Raw genomic sequence first — 25357 nt, forward strand, 5'->3', positions numbered from 1 at the left:
TTGGCCTTTTTCTTTCCTTGGTTTGTGTAGCTTACAGAAAAGGCATTGCCTCTTAAAAGGTATATTTTTGTTTATTTAATATTATTCCATTTTCAATTAATTTTCAGCATTCACTTTAATTTCTACTGGATAAACAGGTTAGCCATTCCAGGCAGTCTGGAAATAGTTTTTGATGCTTCTATATATTTAAGGAGTGTGTCTCATTACAGACATTTAGGCACAATTAATTATTTGATAGAAAACACCAGTATAATTGGGGTGCTTGCCAAAGTACCGTACCTCTTCTATACCTAATGTGATGCATACAAAAAAAAGAGTAAAAGTAGAGCATATTGCATGAATGATCCATTCCACAACGGAGCTTCGTATCACATATTCCTGTAAAAAGAATCCTTGTTCTTTATTGTGCTGCTCCAGGCTTCTGAAAATTCCTTTTTATACTACATAATTATTTATAGCAAACACTGGAATAGTCTGCAGTCTGAGTTGTTCAGTGGGACTTTCTATGAAAAGGATTGAGATATGATTGGTATCAGAAGCCAGATACATCATGATTCATATTTGAAATAGGATAAGCCTAACATGTTGAAATTTCCTTTCATAACTTTCCCACAGTTTCATGGAATACCTTATGTTCAATACCTGGCTTTTTTTTTTTGTTTTTGAGGTCATTCTGCTTTGACCCACTTGATTCTAATTTAGTATTTAGTAAAATAATCTTACTGTTCATCATATTATGTATAAAACATGTTTAGAAAATGCTGTTTTGAAACGGGTTGAGATGCTTTGTACAGTATACATGCATGTTTGTTTCAAAGCTGGAGATGATGTGCTGTGTTTTTGCCTCCTCTTAGTTGGAGAGAGAGTGTGTGGAGCTGCACAGTGAGCAGCACGAGACCAAGGTGGAGAATGTGAAGCTGAAGCACACCAACGAGGAGCTGGGGAGGGATCTGGAACACACCTGCCAGGAGCTAGCCCTGGCCCAGGAGCAGCTCCACCTTCTACAGGAGCAAGCATCTCGACTGCATGAAGAGAGGGAGATGTGAGCACACTCTTGTGGTCCTTTTACATGTAGAATAACCACTTCCTGCAGTTCAGGGTTGCAGGAGAACTGGAGTCTATCCCAGAAAGCAACAGGCACAGGGCAGGGTATACCCTGGACGAGAAGCCAGTCCATTGCAGGGCAAATGGACAGAGACATCCACACACTCACACCACGGCCACTTTTTTCCCCAATGCCAGTTAACCTACCAGTATGTTTTTAGAGTATGGGAAGAAACCGGAGCACCACTCTTCCACCCATACACAGTATATAAGAAGCTATAATCATTAAAGATGTTTATATTTTATTATAGCTTATTATACTGTAGCTAGCAGTCTGGTTGCTCTGTGGCTAAGGATCTGTGCCTGTGGCTGAAAGGTTGCTGGTTCGTATCCCGCGGCCGGAAGAGGAATCCTACTCCGTTGGGCCCCTGAGCAAGGCCTTTAACCCCACATGCTCCGGGGGTGCTGTATAAATGGCTGACCCTGCGCTTTGACCCCAAGCTTCTCTCCCTATCTGTGTGTCTCATGGAGAGCAAGTTGGGGTATACGAAAAGACAAATTCCTAATACAAGAAATTGTATATGGCCAATAAAGTATACTTTTACTGGAGTGTGTTGACGCATTACATGTTGCTCCTTGTCTGTATGCCTGTTTTGTCTTGTGGGCTTTTTGTATCCAGTTTGTTTTTATAAGTATTTTATTGCACATGTGCATATGACAAGTAAACTAAACTGAAGCTGAACTGAACTTTATCTTATGTTATCATAATACATAGCCAAAATCCAATACAATAAAGGGATTCAGATTTTATCAACAATATCTGCTAAAGGGGAATTTTGTCTGTTAAATCAGAAACACCAGATTTTTCCTGCAATAATGGACAGAATAACAAGGCTTGGTTAAGGGGTTTGGAAAACAGGCTTGGTGTATATTTAGAAATAGGGTAGAACGGAAGAAATTAAAGTATAAATGAGTGGTAAAATATTGTTAAAGTACATATGCTGAACAGGGATTGTGTCATGGTTTAGCATTGTTTAAATAAACAATATGTAACATGAAAATTAAATATTTTCAAAAAATTATAATGCAGTAATTCAAAAATAATAAAAGCAATGAAAAACAAAATACCTTTAAATACAGTAGGTCTAAAAGGCATGGCTATCATTGTGAAATACAGGGAAAGGGCTGGTATGGAGGTAAGCAAACTGCTTACCATGGGTGTTGATTGTGTTTCATATGCTTTAGTTAATTTTTAAAAAATAATTTTGAAAAATAAGCTAAAATGCAAACAATATGTACAGTACTGTACTGTAAAAAAACCTCTGTATAAAGCATAAATAATTAAATGAGGTAAAAATTCAGGATTGTCAATGGTGCCCTATTGGGGTAGGTCAGTTGCTTACGATGGGTGTTTTCTTATTTATGAAAAAAAAAGGCACAGGAACAATTTTCAATGACTGTATGGATTGCAGTTGTTAAAAAATAAGTCAAAAGATCCAGAAATCCTATATATACAGTAGTATATATTTCTCAAATAGTGTGTTTGTAGACTAAATAAAATTAATTGATGATTTAACACACATTTGGTAATTTACCCATTCACACCTATTAGTGTTTTCAACTGAGGGTTTGATCGAAGGTTTAAAGATGATTTTACCAGAAAAGATTTGTTTTGCATTTTAGAGCATGTCTCTTGGCATTGCAGTCTCGTGTCAGCTATCATAAGGATAGGTTTGCCTTAGTTCTGCAGGCAGGGTAGCTCTTATCTGGAGATAATCATACTTTAGGTTACACTTGAGCCAGGTACATTAGTTGTATTTACACTGCCCTAATCCTCCTTACAGTTGTCCTAAAAATACCTGCTACAGAGTATTGGAGTACAGTAAATAGGCTTCACAATTTAGCAATCTACTGTAGATGTTATGTTATTTCTCCACATCTTTGTTCGATGTTCCTTTTTCCATTGTTAAATGATAGCGTCTTTTTGTGAAATTGGTTCTTGAACGCAAAACCTTGGAAGAAAAGACTTTGGACCTGTTGATAATTGAGTTCTAACTTTCTAATGCAATAAAATATATATATATACTGTATATATCAGAGAGAGGTCTGAGAGGGGACCTGCATTAGTGCGAGATCTGAATAGGAACACATAGAGCTAAATTCTGTAGAGTTCTGGCTGAATTTTGCTCTTTCTACAATTTTTTAGTGTGCAGTTTACCCTATACTGTATTGTATGCATCACAATTGTATATAGAAACAATATGGTTTTAGGGATTTAGGGAAGACTATTTAATAAGAAAGGTGTGTTATTTATTTTGAACCCAAGAGACTAGTCAAACCCTTATGAGAATAATGCTATTCATGTGCATTTAAAGAGTGTACCATTGCCAAGTAGATGGCATTATTATGTACTGACTTCAGTGTTTTCTCACAAGTGAGCAATGACCCGGTAGACCATGCTTAAGCTGACTACATGGCAGAAAACAAGTAAATAAACTAATTTCTGAGGGGTCAAATATGGGGGTTATGTGAAAGATGCCCCCTGACAATATTATTCACTGCTGTTGTTCACAGGGAGCTCTACAGGGTAACAGAAGGACTACAAAGAGAAAGAGCGAGCCTGTTGAAACAACTTGACCTCTTGAGGTATGAGCCACACACTTCTGTTCTTTTTATTAAGGCCCACAATAAAAGCTATAGCATATGTCCTTGCACCACAGAGGACTGAGTCATGTTTTGAAAATTGTTTTTTTTCTGAGTTTTTGTAGAAGTCTGGATCTGCATGCAAATACTTAATGTACCAAGTAATGGAAAATACTTACAATATATACAAATGTTATTTATAAGAAACACAAATCTATTATGATTTTAAAGGTTATAGAATGAAACACAATTAATATGCACTAACTTAATTTTGGATATTATCAGGGGCTTATAAATGCCTGAGCCCAGATTGGTCTCTCTAGCCAGGCTGGGCCATTAACTTTGGGTTTTCCAAGGGCTGTTGCCTAGTTGGCCAAATGCTGCCAGGGTTAGGCAGGCTTGATGTATTGGCCAGGGTCTCCTTGGCTTTGCTGCCTAACAGCCCATGATGTTTGTCAATTGCTTGTGAGCTCACGGTGTTATTAGTGACTCATCTTCTGCTGCTTGCAATGTGAAAAGTGCCCAACAATGCATATTTCTGGGGCAGTGAGTATGTTGGCTCCATCTCTTTTGTGAGGTTGTAGTGTTGTTTCCAAACTCAGACTATAAAGTGAGAAATAATTTTTACTTTTACTAAATGCAAAATATTTAGCTTTTGCAATTATCCATTTTCTTAATGTATTATAGTTGCAAATGGACAGAACAGTTGCAAACAACTGGTGGGGAACAATTTATAGTGGCTTTTGTCATACTTTTTGTTGGTCATTTTTAATGAAAATTTCTGTCACCTGATATACATATTAAAGTTTGTTGTATGTAAAAATCTTTCCTAGGGAAATGAACAAACATTTACGAGATGAGCAAGATATGTGCTATCAAGTAAGTAAATTGAATCAACAGCTGAACTACAGTAGGTAACTTTTAAAGACATAGAATATTTTTGTGACATTATTAGAGATACCAATTTTGAGAAAAATGAAAAACAGTCTTCCCAATAAATTATTAAAATAAATAGTACTGGTTTTGCTATATGAGCTAATATGAGTTTCATAGAAAATACAGAGCACTGGTGGTGAACCCCACAGAACATTAAAAACTTCAAGAATTACATCATAAAGCAGCCAGGTTTTCGTTCTGTTTTTAAGTAGACAGTTCTGATCTGATTTATTGTGTCTGAGGAAGTAGAGCTATTGAATCCATAATTTAATTACTGCCACTTTTTTCAAGGGTAAATTCTGTCCAAAACAAACATCAAACATAAATCACATCTAACTACAGTTCTGAGGGCACAAGGTAATTGTATAATAATAATATTTGAGTGGGCAACTGAGTTAACATGAAAGCTGCAAGGGAACAAGTAGAGGGTAATTCCACTCTGAAAAGTAGAAGGATAGAGGAAAAACATGTTTCAGTCGTGTAGAAAACAGCAGGCATATAAAAAAATGGTGTGGATAAGTAGAAGAAAGGAAAGAGCATTTGGAAATGGGCACAGAGTGAGACTGTGTTTCCAATTAAATTGAAATCTGGGAATGCCATGGGAATTTTCAGAGCCTAAATCTGTAAATGACTGGTGAGACATAAAAATTGTTCTCCATATCTATCCCCCTCACTCACACCTTACTGAAACCCCAACCAATATCATGTTTCTTTTTCAATTGTTTAGCGCGGATTAACCTCTACGTGTCTAATAATAATTGTCCAGAACATGTCCGTAATGTCAAATGTGATTTAGATTGTGTTTTACAACCAAAGATGGAAGATCATAGATGTCATTTATGAAGATATTTGTATGGCATGTTTTCTTCCTGTGCTGTTCAGTCTACAGCTTTGTTTATCTGTAGATGGTATAAACTGCAGTTTGTTGTGATTTATCTTTGATTTTTGTTTTGGCCACAATTTCCCCTTTAAATGGTTCACAGTTATGGATATGTCCATAACTGTACATAATGTACAAGTTTCCTACATAATGTACATTTTTATCAAACTAAAGACATGATTTGTGGTATGGCAATTTCTAAAACAATTTAAATCCAAGTTTTATTAGCACTTCATTAACCCTGATGAGAAGCTAGATCAATATAATGCCTCACAATGGCTGTATATAATCTTTAATTGCAGTTTTATTTTATGTTTTAAATTGTGATGGTTTTGGTTAGTGTGTTTTTCACTTGTCGTATGTAATAAATAAAAAAAAGACCATCTAATAGCCTCTTGTATCCTGGCTTTCAATGTGAGATGTAGTAATCTTAGAAGGACAGTGAGGTATACCTAATGGCTAGCCATTAAAGCAATCATACAAAACTAGGAACATTAGGTTTGGAAATAACACTGCTTATTTAATTCTTGCAGAAGCCGAAGAATTCTGCCAAAAACTCTTCCTGGAATCAGAGATCTGGATCGATTGTTGGTAAACACATGGAAAGAAAGCAGTCCATTAAAAGGTAGTTCATTTGTTCAAGAATGCTTTCAGTGTTAATTGTTTTGAGTAATGTACTGTATGTCAGACATTCAGGTGATTTGTAATGGACTTCTCTGTTTGTGAAATAATGGAGTTTCTGAAAGACCTTGTTTTTAATGTGTTTTAATGTTTGTTTTGCAGCACTTTTTTAAAAAAGATTATAATGGGGAAAACAGACCATTTTGTGAAAATAATTGTCACTCTTAAAATATACAGAGTTGAAGCTAATATTGAAGTATTAGTTTAGACATGTACAGTAAGTAGACACAATTTAGAACAATGTGTTGTTTGGAAACCTTGTTCTCTTTTTCCTAATAGTGTCATAGAAAGTTTTAATAAAATTCAAGACAGCTATTCTTAGAGATACATTAATTTTTATAATAAAGTTTCTCTTAGTAGTTTTATTATATCTCGGTGGACTCGGTGGAAAGGTTTGTTTAGTACTATGAGTCAATATCAATCCATCCATTTTCTATCCACTTCATCAAATTTAGGATGCACAAAGTCGCGGGGGAGCCAGGGCCTATCCTGACAAGCAACAGATGCCAGTCCTTCACAGGGCAGACAATGAGCCAGTATAATGTAATAAAGGGTGTTATTGAATGGACGTTTGGGTGGAGGTCAAACTTGTGCTTCCACATGCATAAAAGCTTCCTAGCTGAACACTGCACCACCACACATCCTCTCAAGCAAAGCGTACCACTTTGCCACAGACGCTTCTTGCATTCGGCCTATCCAGGATATTGCTTTCACCGCTTCCATTCATGACCGGAGCTATTCTCATCCACCCCAGCCTCAGAGATCCACCAAAAACAAGCGACTCCGTGCAGTCAGTGTTTTTCTTTCAGGTCTCCTGTTGCCAGCAAGCCTGGCTTGGGGTTAGAAACCTGTATAGGTATTTTAGGAGTTCTTTTGTAGTAATGTGATGCCCTGCATCGCAATGTCCTTGCCTCCTTTAACTCAGCCATATGTGTTAAAGCCAAAATACAAACTATGCTAACTCTTTATTTGTCACCTTGTTTCATCATTATTAGAATTAGACCGAACAACTGAAATTCCTGTATATATAGCTGTTGAAAGCACTGTAGAAATTAACTTGTCAACACAGAACCTAATTATGTAAGATAATGTATGAATGTCAGAGCTTTCTTAATACAAAATGCAGTCTTCACTCCATACCCCACCACTTCACAGACACTTCACAACTCGCACATTGCTGTTAAGCAGGTGTGGAGTGAGGATCATAATGAAAAGTGAGGTCATAACAGTGGAGAAAATAAGATACCCAGACTTGCTTGAAAATATTACAGCAAAGTCTCCTATGCCTTTGTCTCTTGTCTTTCAGCGAGGATGAAGATGAGATTCTCTCATACGCCAGGAGGAGAAATTCCGCTGGTCTGAATGGATACTGTCAGGTGAGCAAGGAGAATGAAGTTGACGGGAAAATGATGAGGAAGCCCCAGCTTCAGAGAATCATCTCTATTGAGGAAGATCACCTCCCCCAGTTGCTTCATGTGGAGTATGAGGCCCAGCTTAACGAATGGACTGAGGAGGACGATGATGTGGAGGACGACTCGGGAGAGTCAAAGGAGGATCAGAGATCCTTAGAAACAGCTCAGTCTCCTAGTCTTGAGGTTGCTGCTGTTTCGGTGATATCAGAAGACAGCACAGCTGAGGAGAGTGACCAGGCCTCTTGCAGCAGAGCTCCTTCCTCGCCAAGAGGGCAGCCAGTGGGAAAAGAAACACTATCACATGTAAGCCTATTACAGCAATGGTATTTGAACTGTTTCAGTTTCTTTTCAGCACCAAGCCCTTTGTGCACAATTTTATATTTTTGAAAGAGATGGTCAAATGGGCTGAACAGGTGGCAAGTATCTCAGTTTATAGTGGTAGCAAAAGCCTTTACTCTTACTTCAATTCTTTATTTAATGAAAGGACATAGTATAACAGGCTGGTGAAGTAACTTCAAAACATTCATTTATTTGCATAATAGTAACAGTTGACAGGTATTTCTTATGTAATTTGTTATTCAAAGCAGTATCTGCTTGCATTTTATTCTGGAACAATTAGGTTTCTGCTGGTCTGGTTCTTTGATGCATTAGCAAATTTTGTCCTGGAAACAAAACCAAAAATTTTTTTTGTGAAACTAGAAGGTGTTAAATGCAAACTAACCTTGTCTAAACACTATCATTCATGAAACTAAAAATAGCTTTAAGTATTGAATTATGCCCCAAATCATGACAAATATGCATGATTTTGCAATACGTACAGTACAGTGGTGCTAGAAAGTTTCCGAACCCTTTAGAATTTTCTGAATTTTTGTATAGATTTGACCTAAAATATGATCAGATCTTCATCTAAGTCATAAAAATAGATAAAGAGAACCCAATAAAACAAATAACACATAAAAAGATATACTTTTTCATTCATTTATTGATCGAAGTCATCCAACATTAAATATCTTCGTCAGAAAAAGTATGTGAACCTCTAGGATTATCAGTTTAGTTAAAGGGATAATTAGAGTCAGGAGTGTCAATCAATGGGATGACAATCAGGTGTGAGTTTGGGTGGCCCTGCCCTATTTAAAAAACAAACCTGAGTCTTCACCACAGGTTTGTGAACGCATGCCATGCTTCGATCAAAGGAGATTTCTGAAGACCTCAGAAAAAGAGTTGGAAAAGGTTACAAAATGATTTCTAAAGACTTTGGGTTTCACTAATCCACTGTCTGATAGATAGTCTACAAATGGAGAAACTTCAGCACCATTGTTACTCTCCCCAGGAGTGGTTGTCCAACAAAAATCACTCCAAAAGTAAGGCATATAATATTCTGGGAGATCACAAAGAACCCCAGGGTAACGTCTTAGGATCTGCAGGCCTCTCTTGCACTGGCTAATGTCAGTGTTCATTAGCCCGCAATCAGGTAAACGCTGAGCAAGAATACTGTGCATGGGAGGATAACAAGGAAAAAGCCACTGCTCTCAAGATTACCATTGCTGCCCGTTTAAAATTTGCTAAAAATTACCTGGATGAGCCAACTTTTTTGGCTTAAATGAGAAACGTTTTGTTTGACGAAAACCAAACACTACATTCCAACACCCCATCCCAACTGTGAAACACGGTGGTGGCAGTGTCATGGTTTGGGGCTGTTTTGCTGCCATCATTGACGGAACTATGAATTCTGGATTGTTCCAGCAAATTCTACAGGAGAATGTCAGGGTATCCACTCTTGAACTGAAGCTCAACTGAAGGTGGTTCTTGCAGCAAGACGATGAGCCTAAACACACAAGTCAGTCTACCAAAAAGGTTGAAGCAGAAGAAATTTCGTGTTTTGGAATGGCCGAGTCAAAGTCCAGACCTTAATCCAATTGAAATGTTGTGGCAGTACAATGCTTTCTTTTACTTTACTATAAACCATTTCCGTGACTTTAAAAGCTGAGCCCTGATATCATACTCCCCTTCCAGTCACCATTCATAGAAAAACTAAGATCTGACGGCAATCCTTCTTAAAAAAAAATACTCTCAAGACAGAAAATAGTAGTTGTTCTAATCTTTGAAAACCTGTGTTGTGTGTTTAACAGCTTGATTTCTTTTGCAGTGTGTTATGTCTTGCACTCTCGTGTTGCTTTTCTAGGAAGAGGGAACAGTTTCAGTGCCTGATCGCTTGTTTAAAATTGTCCTGGTTGGCAACTGCAGTGTGGGGAAGACCTCCCTGCTTAGGCGCTTCTGTGATGACCGTTTCTTCCCAGGAACCTCTGCCACTGTAGGTGTGTAGCCCTTCCAGTAATTAACCTGCCGGCTAAATATGCCTTTGTATGTTGTGAGGCTCTTAGCTCACACCAGGTGTGTGTGTGTAGGTTGATTTTGTGTTCATTTCAGAATTCAGGAGAAAAAAGCGGTGATAAAGGTTAGTTTGTATGGTTTCGCAACAAATTAGCATTATGTCCATTATTTTTATTAGGTGGTAATTTCTATTTTACTCCCAGACACAGTAATCACACACTGAAAATCCATTGGGGGACTGTTTGTTTTCCAAGAATTTGAAGTTACCTGGGGGGGGGTGCTTTTTAATATCATGGATTTGATTTAGAATTTTTGAAAAATATTTTAACATTTGTGCTTTTGCACAGTATAATACATTTTTCTAACACATTTAGAAATTACATTTTCTAAAGGATAAAACTGCAATAAGTTATTAATTTTTTGTTTTTGTCTGTTTTTTAGCCAAATGGCATTGTGTACTTCAGTTCAGCAGACTAGGATGATGATGAGATGGACTGATTTAAATAGAAAACAAAAAACGTTTTTGGTATTGAATGATCCAGACTCTTGCAGACGCAGAACATGAAGATTTTGTTTTTGTGATAGATCTTTGTAGTTTTTTGGGGTAGATTTTTAGTGTACAGTACTCTGCTGCTGTATTCGTTATTGAGGGATCCATTTAATTACAATTTGGATATCTTTTTTGTGGTGGTAAGATCATTTGATTTATTTAGGGTGATCAAATAACAATGTAAGACTTACAAGGCTGATATCTTGGCTTACTGATGGCTAGGATTGCATGATTCTAAAAGGTGAAACTAACTACAGTATGCAGAACATAGTGAACATACTCATAACATGGGTGATATGTTGAATACAGAATAAGAAAAGAAACTATGCATACTTTTTTACAGTAAAATATGCATATTGTTGTTACTGATTATTTTTGTATCAGTTTGATTAATTTAACATTTTGTGACTGACCACAATACACTCAAGCGACATTGAGTATTGCATAAGAACTAAATCACCTTATTAGTGAGAGTTTTGATTAGGCATTGGCGATGAAGTGAACACAGAAAAGAACTAAGTCTTCTTTAGGGATAAATTGAGGTTTTGCATAAAGGACCATGATGGACTCGGCAAGCATTGTTCTACCATGCAGAACAATATGCTAATTGATGTGTATAACAGATAAACTGATGGGTAGCTTCAGGCTTTATGGTCTGGACAGGAGTGTCTAATCACTTCAAAATGCTTCACCTGATGAGGCAATATTTCAACTGGGCAACACTGTTCCTAGAAATAAATCCTAGAAAGAAATGTTCTCATGCTGCTTGGGTAACAACAGCTTTTTTGTGAGATGTGAAAGTGACAGTTTTACAGTGGATGTTCTGCTCACCAGACTCTAGCCCCGTTGAACATTTATGTGATGAGCTGGGGTAGTGTGTGGTATCTAGGGCTCAGAATATCTACAGCTACCATTATATTGATCTGCATCACTGCCTGTAATAGTTGTGAACAACAAGAAATAAAAGTCTCTCTTTTTGTGCTGTATGTAGTTCTCTGCAAAAAGACTAACATCATTAGAAAGCTCAAGGAAATTTTTTGTCATACTTCAGCTTTCAACCCAAATGCATTTGAAAACAAATTTAATCTATTTGGTTACAAATGTATGTGCATCACCCCCTATCTCACCTCAAATCTATTACTGCGATAAGGAAATACACTTAAAATAAATGAATAGGAACTCTCATCCAGGCTGTATGAAAGGAATGGGGTTGAATCCCATAAAACAGCATCAGCAAACTGGAGCAAAACATACATTATACTAGATATCCTGCTTGTATTGCTTCCAACATGGGCCATACACTAGATGCCACTAGACTGTGACATTTACTGTACAGTAGATTTCCTGTTGATAAAGTTGATTGCAAGTTAATTAGAATAAAGAATTTAATGGCATGTCTGCTTAATAAAATATGAGTTCACCAGCTACAAAAAACATGGCCTTTTTCCCTTCTAATAACTTGATCAATTAGTTGCTACTGTGATACTTTTCTTTTGATATTCACTCTAGTACAGTATCCGTTTCATCAACTTGACAACTGTGAGAAAATATATCAGTTATTTTTATATTATAGTTTGTGTTGACCCTATTAAAAATTTGTCAGTGTAGGATCTGACTTGACGAGCGTTTTGATTTTTAACACGCACTTTTTCTCCATCCAGTATGGTAAAAGCTGCCAGTAATCACGTTGTGTGAAATTGGGAAGAGCTAAGCTTCCAAAATCTTTAAGCTGGTGCAAACCTATAAGGTTTAGGTTTTCCTGCATGTTTGTCTCTGTGAGTATTAAAAGGTTTTTTTTTGGGTAAACGGTAGGGTTGAGAGAGAAACATCCACAAAGAACCATACTTGATAAAAAATGAATAGGAACTATTATCGTAGCAACTACAGTAAGTGAAGTAGTTAAAATTTACATAGATTTTGGAGATTAGATGTTAGACATGGGTGATGCACACACATTAGCAACTGAATATATATATATATTCAAATGCATTGAGAGTATTTGGGTTGAAAACTGAATTAGTACTGTATATGACAAATATTTCCTTGTGCTTTTTAAGGATGTTAGTCTCTTTGCAGAGAACTACATACAGCATAAAAATAAGAGCCTTTCAATTCTTTTTATTTACAACTATTACAGGCCTTGATGCAGATTATCTATATTGTGTTGTATATTGTTCATTCCTAGAAAAAGAAATTGAATTCAATAAAATTGGGGAGCTATTTCAAGACACGTCTTTGTGCCATCCTTACAAGAAACACCAATCGGTAATAGCGATGGTGTGCTCTCTCAGACAATAGTATGTCCTGTCTTGTTCTCCAATTAATATTAAGACTGAGTCATGTTCAGGCTGTCAGCACGCACACTATTTTTGGCACCTATTCTAAAGCTTTATACAGTCCATTAGTAGCCAAGCTCCTTGTTCAGCTTCGGAAAGTCTTTTAAATCTGCAGCCGTGTTTTAGTCTCCACATTTTTTTTCCAGTTGTGATTGAGCCATTCGTAATGCAATGTCATATACGTATGTTTAGACTTTAGAAAAAAAAAATTACACTCTAATAAATATGTAGAATTTTTCCATTGTGATGCTAAAGACTAAGATATTGTCTTCTAGATATTAAAAATAGTGGATGTTACAATTTTTGGGCTTATTTTCTAATTTGAGCTTTGGCTATTGCTACACCTTTGCTTTCTATCTTAATATTCTTTTTAATAATTCCTAACAAATGTTTTGATTAAATAGTAAAAATGATTATTAAAGTCAGTGATGTATCCTTACTGCAGTTACTTCATTTGCAGGATATACCTGTATGGACGTTTATATTACGTTCAGTATTGTGGCTCCAAAATTAACAAGGTCTTTGTCAAATTTAGTTGGAACCAAAAGACTCTTAAGTGCCACTTTGTGGTTGACAATGGTATTGCTGTCAGTTATTCGTGAAACTGATTCATGAGGACTTTTCATAAAAGGTTTTCCCATTTAAACCATCTTGTTTACATTTTTAGGAATGAGTTGAAATTGTTTAATTGTTCACAGATTAAAGTATTCATTCTTCAAATTAATAACTGGCAATTAACTGGATAAAATCTGCAAGTATGACCTTCAATGTACAATATCATACTGTACATAGCAAGTACATTATTTAGTTATAGCTCTGCAGAACCTTTCTTAATACATAAACCTGTTTGGTTGTTTTGTTAAGTCTGCTTTCATGGGCTACAGTGTCTGAAGGAACTTCATACCTTAGATAGAATCACAGATTGAATATAACCAAGGTTCCTGGTGTTCATATGCAACTCACATGAGTAACAGTAAGATATGGCCCAGTATAGTAAAAGCTGCCAGTAATCCTGTTGTGTGAAATTGGGAAGAGCTAAGCTTCCAAAATATTTAAGTTGGTGCAAACCTATAAGGTTTAGGTTTTCCTCCATGTTTGTCTCCATGAGTAGTAAAAGAGTTTTTCTAAGTAAATGGTAGGGTTGAGAGAGAAACATCCACAATAGTTACTATTCATTTTTTATCAGGTGTGGTTCTTTATTGTAGCAACTAAGTGAAGTTGTTAAAATTTACATAGATTTTTGAGATTTGAGGTGAGATATGGGTGATGCCCACACATTAGCACACATTTTATATATAAACCTGTTTGGTTGTTTTGTTTAATCTGCTTTCATGGGCTAGAGTGTCTGAAGGAACTTCATACAGTACCTTAGATAGAATCACAGCTTGAATATAACTAGGTTTCTGGTGTTCATATGCAACTCAAATGAGTAACAAAGATTTTTAAAATATAGTACCAGAGATTGTAGTGTGGTATAACCACAATAATGTCTTGTTCTTCATGTAGAGTTAATAATATTCCCTAACCTACTAAACAGTTGTGCAGTCTAGAAATAAACTAAAAACAGTTTTGTGTATACAAGCCATTTCTGACAGCCAGTTTTGTTTGGACAAGGCATTCTTTACTACTGTCTCAGACATCTAGATTTTGTGCCCTTTAACATGTTTGGGTCTGTTACAAACAGGAATAGACTACAGTGTGAAAACATTAACAGTGGAGAACAGCCAAGTGGCACTGCAGATGTGGGACACAGCTGGACAGGAGAGGTAAGACTTATTCAGGTGAATTCACTAGTAAATCATGTTTTATAGATAAGCCTTACGATTTCTGAATTCTGAGACTTTAGTGGTGTAATTCTGTGAATGTACAATAATAATAATAAACTGTTTCTGCAGGTATCGCAGTATTACAAAGCAGTTTTTCCGAAAGGCGGATGGAGTAATAGTGATGTATGACATCACCGTAGAACAGACGTTTACATCAGTACGGCAATGGCTGACAAGTGTCCATGTAAGTTTTATATCTGGATGCAGGTGTTTTCAGACCCTTGCATAGTTTTCACATTTTGTTGCTCTAAAGTTAATTATAATTCATTTTATAATTAATATGAAAAATGAGTGTAAAATTCTTTTTGCACTCTTAATGCTGCATACAGTAAGTGTTCAAACCCCCCTTTGCAGTGACAAACCTAAATTAAGTTGTGTGCACAAAATTACTTTAATAAGCCACACAATTAGTTGAGTAGCCTCTGTTTGTGTGAAATGTTTTCTCCACTAATTCTCGTGATTTCAGAAAAAAAAATCTCTGAGGTTGCTTAATTAGGAATTGAATTTCAAGCAAAGTCTCAAACATGCAGACTGAGGAGTTTTCAAAGAAGGATTAAAAGCATTAGATTACACTTTCTTTTAATGAAAATGTATTATTTAGATGTCTGCTTCATGGTTTTATTACCTTGATATTCTACATTTCCTTGATTAGTAGTATGCACTGTAGTTTTATTTTTTTAATTTAGAGGAGGGAGTTACAGTAGATGTTAAGGTTTCCACCAAAAGCGGAGACATTCAAAGTTGTTGCATTAACTGTATACTCAAATCTCATATACAGAAGAATGGAGTTCTCTACTTCAATATTACATGGCATATTAGCTCGTCTTCTGTAAGGGTTGGAGCTTGTTCAGCAGGCTGATTATGGGCTCAGATCTCAAACATGGAGGACATTTACAGTATCAAGTACTACATTTTCTGCAGTCTAGCTCAATAAGTTCAATTTCAGGTGTCAGTCCGTTCTCATGTTCTTATTCTTCAGTGTACCCTGCCAACACCATAGGGCAGTAGTTCTGAAATCCTTGTCCAGATGGGCTTCAGAGTACATCCAACAACACAACTTACAGAAGCAGCCTCCCTTTTCTTATATAGGGATCCAATCTCATTACTGACCAAGTTACAGTATATAGCAATTAATGGCCTGGCACATAATTATTTAGGCAGTTATCTTCTCACCTTTCTAGAGATGCTTTATAGTCTATTGTGGTTAAGCATCTGAGCATTCCTCAAGTACATATGAAAAAGGGACATTTTGTTGCAATGCCCTTAAATGTTATGACATAATTACATATACAGTATACAGGTGGGTAGTTGCGTCAGCATGCGTAGGCTGCAAAGGAACAAGTAATAGGTTTATTCCATGCTGAAAAAAAGAAGAAAGAAAACACAACGTTTTGTCCGTGTAGCCTTCTTCAGGTATGAGAGAGACAAGGCGGTAGGCAAAGGTAATGTAGCGGGAGAACAAAGGCTGGGAGGGAGGAGGAGTGAGAGGCGGGAGCAGGGGACAGAAAGAGAGGCTAATCAAGAGGTGTGAAGTCAGAATAGGTGTAGAGAGGTGTGAAATGAAACTTCCAATGAATGGAGAAAATTTAAAAGTAGAGAAGTCTGTCATTAAAACTCTTACTTATTCCTGTACAGTATACAGTATATTTTATGATTGATGTAATTGTGAAGAAATTCCTGGCAGTGCTTTCAGATGCAGCCATTCAAAATGCACGGGCGATACCGCATTATTTTCCGGTGCACTGTACGAAGTCTACCGCGAGTTACCAGTAATTACCGCTAGTTACCGTAAAACCTCCTATAATACCACAAGCAAAATGATAGTATCCGGATTTTCCGCAAAGTGGAGCTAATTAAGCTTAACCTCTTATGTTTGAGCTGTCGCCATCAAAGTCTTTAACGAAGATATTACTAATAGTATTAATAATGAATGACCTTGGACAAGCTGTAAGTGTAAACTCAAAGTATTGCCCTGGTCCACATTATTTTTTTCATTGACCGTCTTTGTAAAAGTAACACCACAGCATTTCGCAATCCGCATTTGTTTCCAATCATGCAAAGTACAGTAATTTTTGAGAATCGATTCACCATGCCTTTCACATGCTCATAAAAGAGATTGATTTAGGAACATAAACATGTTACCGTATGCAAACTGTACTGTATACAGTATGTATACTGTATGTATATTTAATGTCTTAACTGTGCCCGTTTAAGTATTGAATATTTATATGGAATTTTACCACTGAAGGGAAATCTTAGTGCCTGAGCATAAAAAGAATAGGAGCATACTGCAACGCGTGCGAAGGCCATTAACGATATTCATTTTGGAACTTAAACATACAGTATATGGCTGGTACTTTAAAGAAAACATACACACCAATATTCCATTTCTCCCTAAACATTTTAAGCATCAAAGTCTTTAACTAACGTGATACCGGAGTCAACAAGCATACTTTTAGAATTTGATTAAAAGGGAATATAATATGGAATCGCGTATCTAAAGAAATTAATAACAATATAACTATATTCGTGTTGCAAAAAAACTGCAACTGACATAAAAACTCCCTTGCTTTTAACAGAACGTTCCATAATTTCTAACTATGAAAATTATTTAAACTGCGACACTTATCATTCAACCAGAGCTCAAAATATCACAAGGATCCTCTAGAGCACAGCAAAGACTGTATTAAAAGAATCGCGTATCTAAAGAAATTAATAAGATATAATTATATTTGTGTACTGCGACAGGGCTGTGTAGGGCTGTTTCACCTCTCTCTTCATGTGACTCTATTCAAAAGCCATTTAGCAAAGAGGGGATGAGAAGAGTGACAAACTAGTATACAGTACAGTACTGAACCGGGGAAAATCTGAACATGTTTCTCTATAACAATAATAAAAAAAATTGCCACACCCGGACTGTTAAACCAACGCATTAGCACGTCAAAGCCCATCGAGGAGCCGGGCGCAATAACTGTTTTGTGCCTTGATTTACTGATCTACTGATTTTTATGTATTTTTCATATTTAAGATATAATGATGTGTTCCCACTTACACATCGCACGACTTTAAAAGCTAGAAAAACAGGTTTCCATTCACATTATCTGGTGAGCCTTGTTTTGTCAAAGGAAAGCACAAAAAAAAACAGACATTGTGTGGTACAGCACGGAGCTCAGTCAATTCAAACAAGTTCGGTTTAAAAAAAACTGCAACGTACATAAAAACTCCCTTGCTTTTAACAGAGCGTTTCATAATTGCCAACTACGAAATTTATTTAAACTGCGACACTTATAATTCAACTTTAAATAAACTTTATATTATATAGCGTTTTAAACGAATAAGTAATTAGATTGCTCATAAACCTAACCGCTTTTTCTAGATAAACACAGCGTGATTGCTCTCTGAAAATGCTTTTTATTATATTTAGGCTCAGATTTCAACTATAGATCGTATTATTATAAATTTTCTTGGAAAAATGTCTTTTATGTAGACCATGTTTGCTATTAATTCATTTGGGGCTCGAATATGTTCATTGTCTTCCAATCGGGTCGAGTTGACATTAGAAGCTTGCAACGCCCGGACTGTTACACCAATGCATTAGCATGTTAAAGCGATTTCATTGAGGAGCCTAGCTTTCTTAACTAGTAAGTACTGTACTTCCTACTTTGAAAAGAACTGTGAAACCGGTTTAATTCGTCACAGCCAGCACTCCCGCAGAGAGGAGGGTTGTACTCGTTAATGTCTTAGCACAAAGCAGAAACTTCTTGTATTTTCTGATGACATACAAGTGGAAAGATTACAGATTTTAATCGTCTTTTTTCTGAACCAGGGAAAATCTGATCGTGTTTCTCTATAACAATAATAAAAAACTTTATTTTACATATCACCTTTAAAAGTGGCATCTCAAAACAATACAGTAGATGTAAACCACAGATTACAAAGTAAATACCCAGACAAACGCAAACGCGTTTTTAATAAAATGCTTTTATTCATTCAGCAGAGAGAGAGCTAAAACCTGGGCGTAACAGCTGTTCCTTTTTCTGATCACTCGCTCTCTGGATAAACGTCTCGCCTGTCCTGTTCTTTGTTTTCCTAATTTGCCGATTATGCCTGCTGCGATCCACTCCTACCCTCACACCTAACGAAGACTATTTTAAATTTCTTTGCGCGGTCCATTGTGCAATTAACCCTTGTATGTGCTGTCCTTAAGGTGATATCACATAAAGGTGATATGTAAAATAATGTTTTTATTATTGTTATAGAGAAACATGATCAGATTTTCCCCAGTTCAGAAAAAAAGATCTAAAGTACTGTACTGTATTCTAGTTTGTCACTCTTCTCATCCCCTCTTTGCTAAATGGCTTTTGAATAGAGTCACATGAAGAGAGAGGTGAAACAGCCCTACACAGCCCTGTCGCAGTACACAAATATAATTATATCTAATTAATTTCTTTAGATACGCGATTCTTTTAATACAGTCTTTGCTGTGCTCTAGAGGATCCTTGTGATATTTTGAGCTCTGGTTGAATGATAAGTGTCGCAGTTTAAATAATTTTCGTAGTTAGAAATTATGGAACGCTCTGTTAAAAGCAAGAGAGTTTTTATGTCCGTTGCAGTTTTTTTGCAACATGAATATAATTATATTGTTATTAATTTCTTTAGATACGCGATTCCATATTATATTCCCTTTTAATCAAATTCTAAAAGTATGCTTGTTGACTCCGGTATCACGTTAGTTAAAGACTTCGATGCTTAAAATGTTTAGGGAGAAATGGAATACTGGTGTGTATGTTTTCTTTAAAGTACCGAGACCAGCCATATACTGTATGTTTAAGTTCCAAAATTAATATCGTTTATGGCCTTCACACGTGTTGCAGTATGCTCCTATTCTTTTTATGCTCAGGTACTAAGATTTCCCTTCAGTGGTAAAATTCCATATAAATATTCAATACTACAACGGGCACAGTAAAGACTATCTTTCTACGACAGACCAACGGACCACGAGGGCCCTTGTCGGTCAACCAATCACGTACTGCGGTACCGCGCGTCATCGTGCGTCACAATGCGCGACGCCGTAGCCAATTACCTCCGGTACGTGTGTGTACCGCGCACTTTGAATGGCTGCATCTGTATATGGTCAGAGTAAACCATATACAATTCTTTTGGAGTTGAGAATATCAATATTTTATAGCTCCTTTATTTAAAGTATTTTAACTTTTTCTTATATCTGTTGGTTCACGTCACTCAGTCAAAAAGACTACCTTTAAAATGTTGAAAACCCCAGCTCTAAAATCTTTGGTGATGTAAGACACCTGGCACAGCTTTATGTCCAGCAGGTCCTGAGAAAGGGCTGTGCTGTCATTGAAGATCCATCTCATATCCTTCATCAGGCTTTTAAATTTGTACCTACAGGAATATGTTTTTTGTCCACAGTGCAAGAGAAATAAAATAATTTAGATTTGTTCCAGAGGCTGTCAGACTCATAAACAATGAATGTAAAGAAGTTTTATCAATGTAATCTCTATTGCATAGATTCCCCTCTAACAATGTGCATGTACTTTAATACCTTTTTAAATATTACACACTGTTACTTTCATAATCATTTTTATGGAGATACAGTATCTTATACGTTGTTTTTTCTTAGTAATGTTTTATTTGTTAAATGTTATAAAACTGCTTACGGCTTAAATTTCCCGCCTTGTGGATGGATAAAGTATTTGGAATTGAATTGACTATAGTATACAGCATATAGTATGTATTATATGTAATTTTAAAATGTGAATGTTTGTTTTTCTTTTTATAGCTTCTGATTGAATCAGTTATTTTGTGAGGTGTTTTTTTTTAGAAATATTAGAATATTTTTAAAAATGTATTTGTGGTGCTGTAATTTACTGTATGTTATGCCTTAATGTGAATTATTTAGTTAATATATGAAAGACGTACATTACAATACTCTTATATTGCAATGTGGAAGTGAACACTAAGTAACCTTTCTCAGAACAATGTTTTCTTTCAAGCTTCTCAAAGTGTATTTTAATTTTAAGCATGATGTATGACTCACATGTACTTCTAAACTAACGACATACAAGCCTTTGAAGGATGAAAATGTTGTTTTTTCCCCAACGTGAATGTCTACCATCAACCTGTATGACTGTGTGCCGTGATGATGTAAGACTTGTGCTAATGGACTGTATTGGGATTTTTGTGTCTTTTTTTCTTCACAGGAAGGAGCAGGAGATGATATTCCTATCATGTTGCTTGGGAACAAAACCGATAGGGAGGCCAGAAGAGAAGTTCAGTTTAAAGTAGGCGAGAAATTAGCTAAGGTTTGTGTCATGCATTCTGCTTTTGCTCATTATTATTGTCAGTATGGTTAATCACACCAGCAAATGAACTGAGCTGTTTTTGTTTAAAAAAAAATTCAGTGGCCTCTATTAAGGAAAGTGCACTTTTGGTCCACATTATCAGTTTTTGTCTCCTTATGTTTCCATGGAGATTTATTTCCAACAGAACTCATCTGACCAATCCATCTGCTATAGTTCATCTGCTCTAAAGTGCATGATTATTATCAAAGAAATTTAATATTGGTAATAACCTACGATGAGGACTTGTTTGGTGTCTTACAAGCAGTGAGGGAAAATGAAGAGTGAAGGAGTTGTCATTATGTGTTCAATTCGTAGAGACTGCTGTAGCACAGAGAAGAGATATTTTTTATTTAGAAAAGAGACCCATCCAAATATTGCCTATATGAAGACGGAATCTTTAAACTGGTAAGAAGAATAGAACTGATAAGCCAGAAGAACTTTTGTGAGTGCAGTAGAGCACTGTTATCTTACAGTACAACAGGTTTCAAGATAACCTAATGCAAGTTGCATAAAAGTGTGTGCAAGGATTTACAAGGATTTTACAAGGATTTGGTTTGGTGCTCATGTAAAGTGTTTGGGTCACTTTACAGGGTAAAAAAAAATAAAATTAACAGAAATAAAGGTAGAGATAAAAAGTGGAAAAAGAGAAAAGACAAACGCTAATTAAGTCTTACTAAACAGATACAGTACTGTATGTATTTAGTCTTGGTACCTGTACATACAGTAGCATCTCTCATTACTCATTGTACTCACATACTCAAGTATTGCAGGGATTTGGTGTGTAGGGCTTTAAAAGTTAAAAGCAAAAATTTGAGCTGAATGCACTAAGTAATGGGGAGCCAGTGAAGACATATCAGAATTGGGGTGATGTGCTCACAGAGCCTTCAGCATATTAGATGTTGAGCAGCTGAGTTCTGGACCGTTTGAAGCTTGTTTAGGGGTAGGTAGTCCAAAGTAAAGGTATTACAGTAATCCAGCTGAGATGTGGGCAATGTTTCTGAGGTGAAACATCTGAGAGTTTACTGATGGCTTTTGTTTGAACATCAAGTGGGACCAACAGATTTATCATGGGGCATAATTTGGGGCTACTGTTTCTAAGTTGTAGAGAATTTAATAAATGTGCTGTATATCCATGGGATTTATGCACATCACTTCATTTTTGTCGTATTGAAAAAGGTTGACATTTGAGCTCAACCAGGTCTGAATTTTGCTTACACAGTTTGATAGAATAGAGACATTACATGGTGGACCGGACAAGATATAGATGTAAAGGTGAATATCGTCAGTGTAAAACTTAAAGTGGACTTTGTTTTTGCCCATAAGACTGCCTAATGGGAGTATAACAGAATAGGTACTAGGATAGAGCCTTGGGTGACACTTGAAAAGAGTGGGATAATTTTGGACTTAAAATTAATAGAAACAAATTGTCCTCAGTTTAACAAATAAGACTCAAACCATTTCAAAGCCGTTCCATTCACACGAGGCAATCTAGCATAAAGTGATGATTCACTGTGGAATGCAGCAGTGAGATCTAATAGGACCGATGGAAAAGTAGTGCCAGGGTTCGAGTTTAATAGAGACCAAGGCTGTCTCTGTACTTCAGGATGGTCTAAAACCAGATTGAAAATGCACATAGACGTCAGCTGAGGACAAACAAGATTATTAATATATGTCGACTATTATCTTTGAAAGTAAGGGAAAATGAGAAATAGGATGGCAATTTGCATAATGAGAGGTATGCAAATAAGATTTTTGTAAAAGAGGAGTAATGGCAATTTTGAAACAATTGTGTGCGTCAGAAAAGACACACACAGGTGAGAACGGTGAGCTGAGATGGGTGACTTTTGGTGATTAGATGGTAGGAGTGTAAGAAAATAGCAATGTTTGTTGATACCAAATTTGAAAGAAAAATTTGTTGTGAGCTTTGCAATTTTCTTTTTGCTTTAGGATTCCCAGCTGATCTTCTATGAGTGCAGCGCCTTCTCCGGTCACAATGTCACTGAGTCCATGCTTCATTTGGCAAAGTGAGTAAATGAATAAATGAGTGAGTAAATGCAGTGAATTGCTGCATTCTGAATATGTTGTATTTTAAGAACACAACTGGATAGATCAGCAAACACAGCATAATCCAATCCTATAAAACCAAAACATACATTAACCTTTCTGCATCGGGCAGGAAAACAGAATAAACATGAGCTTCTGATCCAAGGCTCGCTTCAACATAATCATGTCTCCTGTGGTCACTTGACATGCCCACCACTGTATCTTACAGTGTCCAAGATACAGTATTAATGTCAACACACCTTCACTGAAATGTTTTCACATATTGCATCAACTTTCGTTTGTTACTGTAATATGGGCGATGCTCACTGATATTGATATCATCACATATATTTGTGAATATACAGCAGTCTGTTTATTCTGTGCCTCTGGTCCTTTCTTGTCTTCCATTTGGTGCTATATCCAAATACATAAGAGCAGGGTTGCTTTTGCATTAAATTATGGTATAGTTTTTTATAAATCCTATTTCCCTTTACTACTGTGAACTTGGCTTATGTAGTGAAACAAAGTGAGCACTCCCTTATTTGTGTTAAATAATCATTTTCATAATATACTGTACAGTGCCTTGCAGAACTATTCAGAGCCTTGTGCAGTTTTCATTTGTTGCTTTAATATTGGTGTTGTGACCCTTTGGAGTGACAGTTATTACAGTTTTATTAATACATGGAAGGTACCCAGATGCTGCCTAGATCATGCTCCTTTGTGATACTGCAAACATGTGGAATGAGACTGTGGTCACACAAAACAAAATTGGAATGTTTTGGTCTAAAAGCAAAGTGTTACATCTGGAAGTGGAAATATGATGTTATAGGGACATGTAATGGTTAAATTTCAGAAAAGTAGAAAGAAGAAACGCAACATTTCAGGTTTTAAGCCTTCTTTAGATCTCAGCAGCAACTAGGAAGCTTATCAAAATGGAAAGGAACATACTGTTGATGAGAAAAAAGAACTGACAAAGCTGGTAGAGACTTATTCACAACATCTTGCAGCTGTAATTGCTGCAAAAGGTGCTATCACGAAATATTGAGCTCACAGGTCTGATACAATCAATATATTTCATATTTTTTTCTCTTCGTTTTTACTGGTATTTACTGTAACTAATCTTACCCTTAGAAGTCTTTAGTTTGAATATTCAGGTTTAAAAAAATGTGTATGCATAATTTTGTAACTTTACAGAATGGCCCCCCCTAGGGAGGGTCTGAATTATTTTGCTAGGCACTGTACAGTAAGTATGGCCTTATAAAATAGCTGGCAGGATTAAACAAATTAGTGCTTTGGTTGAAAGCATTCACCAAAAATGTAGTTGGCAGTCCTAATATATGTATGTTTTTGCGGTTAATACTGTATAATAAACTGTTTCTTTTTCCTTGATATAATTTGTTGTTATTGAAAGTACAATATTTTAATTCGGCTGAATATTGTAGTTGGAATGAAATCAGGCAAATAACTAAGGAAAAGTTAAAGATAACAGGGACAGGTAGGGATTCATATAGGGGAGTGGAAGCCCTTATCTTGTTCATTTTAGAATAACTGGTTTGACTGGGAAAATCGCATATTCAATTTCATTATTCTTCACATGAATGACAATTATTATGCCAAAGCATAAGAAGTTCAATTCGAGCAGAGGGAGAGCAGCACAGTGTGGGTAGAGAATTGATTTCCTTGCTAGGGGATCAGTGAAGCACTAAAATATATCTGTTACAGGCAGGCTTACTTTTAGAATATGAGGTGTGATTCCAGGTGAACAACTGCTGGTCTTGATTGACATTACAGGAGGAAAACTGCAAGCTCAGAAATATAAAGAATTTATATTTCTGAGCTTGCAGTATAGAAACTATATTATAAAATTGCAGTATAGAAACAGTATATTTTGTTCTAATGAAAGCTATTGTTTTAATTGATGTTACGTACTATGCAGTATTTGCGTGCTACGCTCCTAGTGTATATCATCGTAACATTAATGTTATTTACTTTTTCTTGGTTTCACATCTTTTAATATGCATGTGTTTTGAGAATGTGTGTCTTAACTAACCCCTCCAGTATATAAAGCTTTGAAACACCTGATGGCTCTGATCATCATGATAAATCTCACGTTTGTGATTTCTTTTATGTTCAGTTTTTAGGCTCTTTGCAGCTGTGTAGCATTAGTATTAGTTTCAACTGTCCTGTTCCAATCAGTCAGCTTTAAAAAAGTTATACAGAAGCTATATTCATAGAAATAGGCCTAGTTGTTGTGGTGAATAATCATTAAAGCAAAAACGTCCTTTAGAACACATATGATATATGGTACAGTAT

General features: G+C 36.1%; 1 protein-coding gene across 5 annotated transcripts in view; it reads left to right on the forward strand.

Moving 5' to 3' along the window:
- cracr2aa (calcium release activated channel regulator 2Aa) overlaps positions 1-25357 on the forward strand; it is a 61884-nt gene that overhangs the window by 33549 nt on the left and 2978 nt on the right. For 4 of the 5 annotated variants that reach the window (XM_015353145.2, XM_015353147.2, XM_015353144.2 and 1 more), the window contains 10 exons: positions 855-1042; positions 3619-3690; positions 4521-4566; positions 6037-6128; positions 7491-7899; positions 9779-9911; positions 14498-14579; positions 14709-14823; positions 20861-20962; positions 22949-23025. In XM_015353145.2, the coding sequence (XP_015208631.1) occupies positions 855-1042; positions 3619-3690; positions 4521-4566; positions 6037-6128; positions 7491-7899; positions 9779-9911; positions 14498-14579; positions 14709-14823; positions 20861-20962; positions 22949-23025 (1316 nt within the window). Of the gene's footprint in view, positions 1-854; positions 1043-3618; positions 3691-4520; positions 4567-6036; positions 6129-7490; positions 7900-9778; positions 9912-14497; positions 14580-14708; positions 14824-20860; positions 20963-22948; positions 23030-25357 lie in introns of those variants that run through there. The other variant, XM_069192159.1, reaches the window with a different exon arrangement.

The sequence above is a fragment of the Lepisosteus oculatus genome, chromosome 7, assembly GCF_040954835.1.
Source record: "Lepisosteus oculatus isolate fLepOcu1 chromosome 7, fLepOcu1.hap2, whole genome shotgun sequence".
NCBI lineage: Eukaryota > Metazoa > Chordata > Actinopteri > Semionotiformes > Lepisosteidae > Lepisosteus > Lepisosteus oculatus.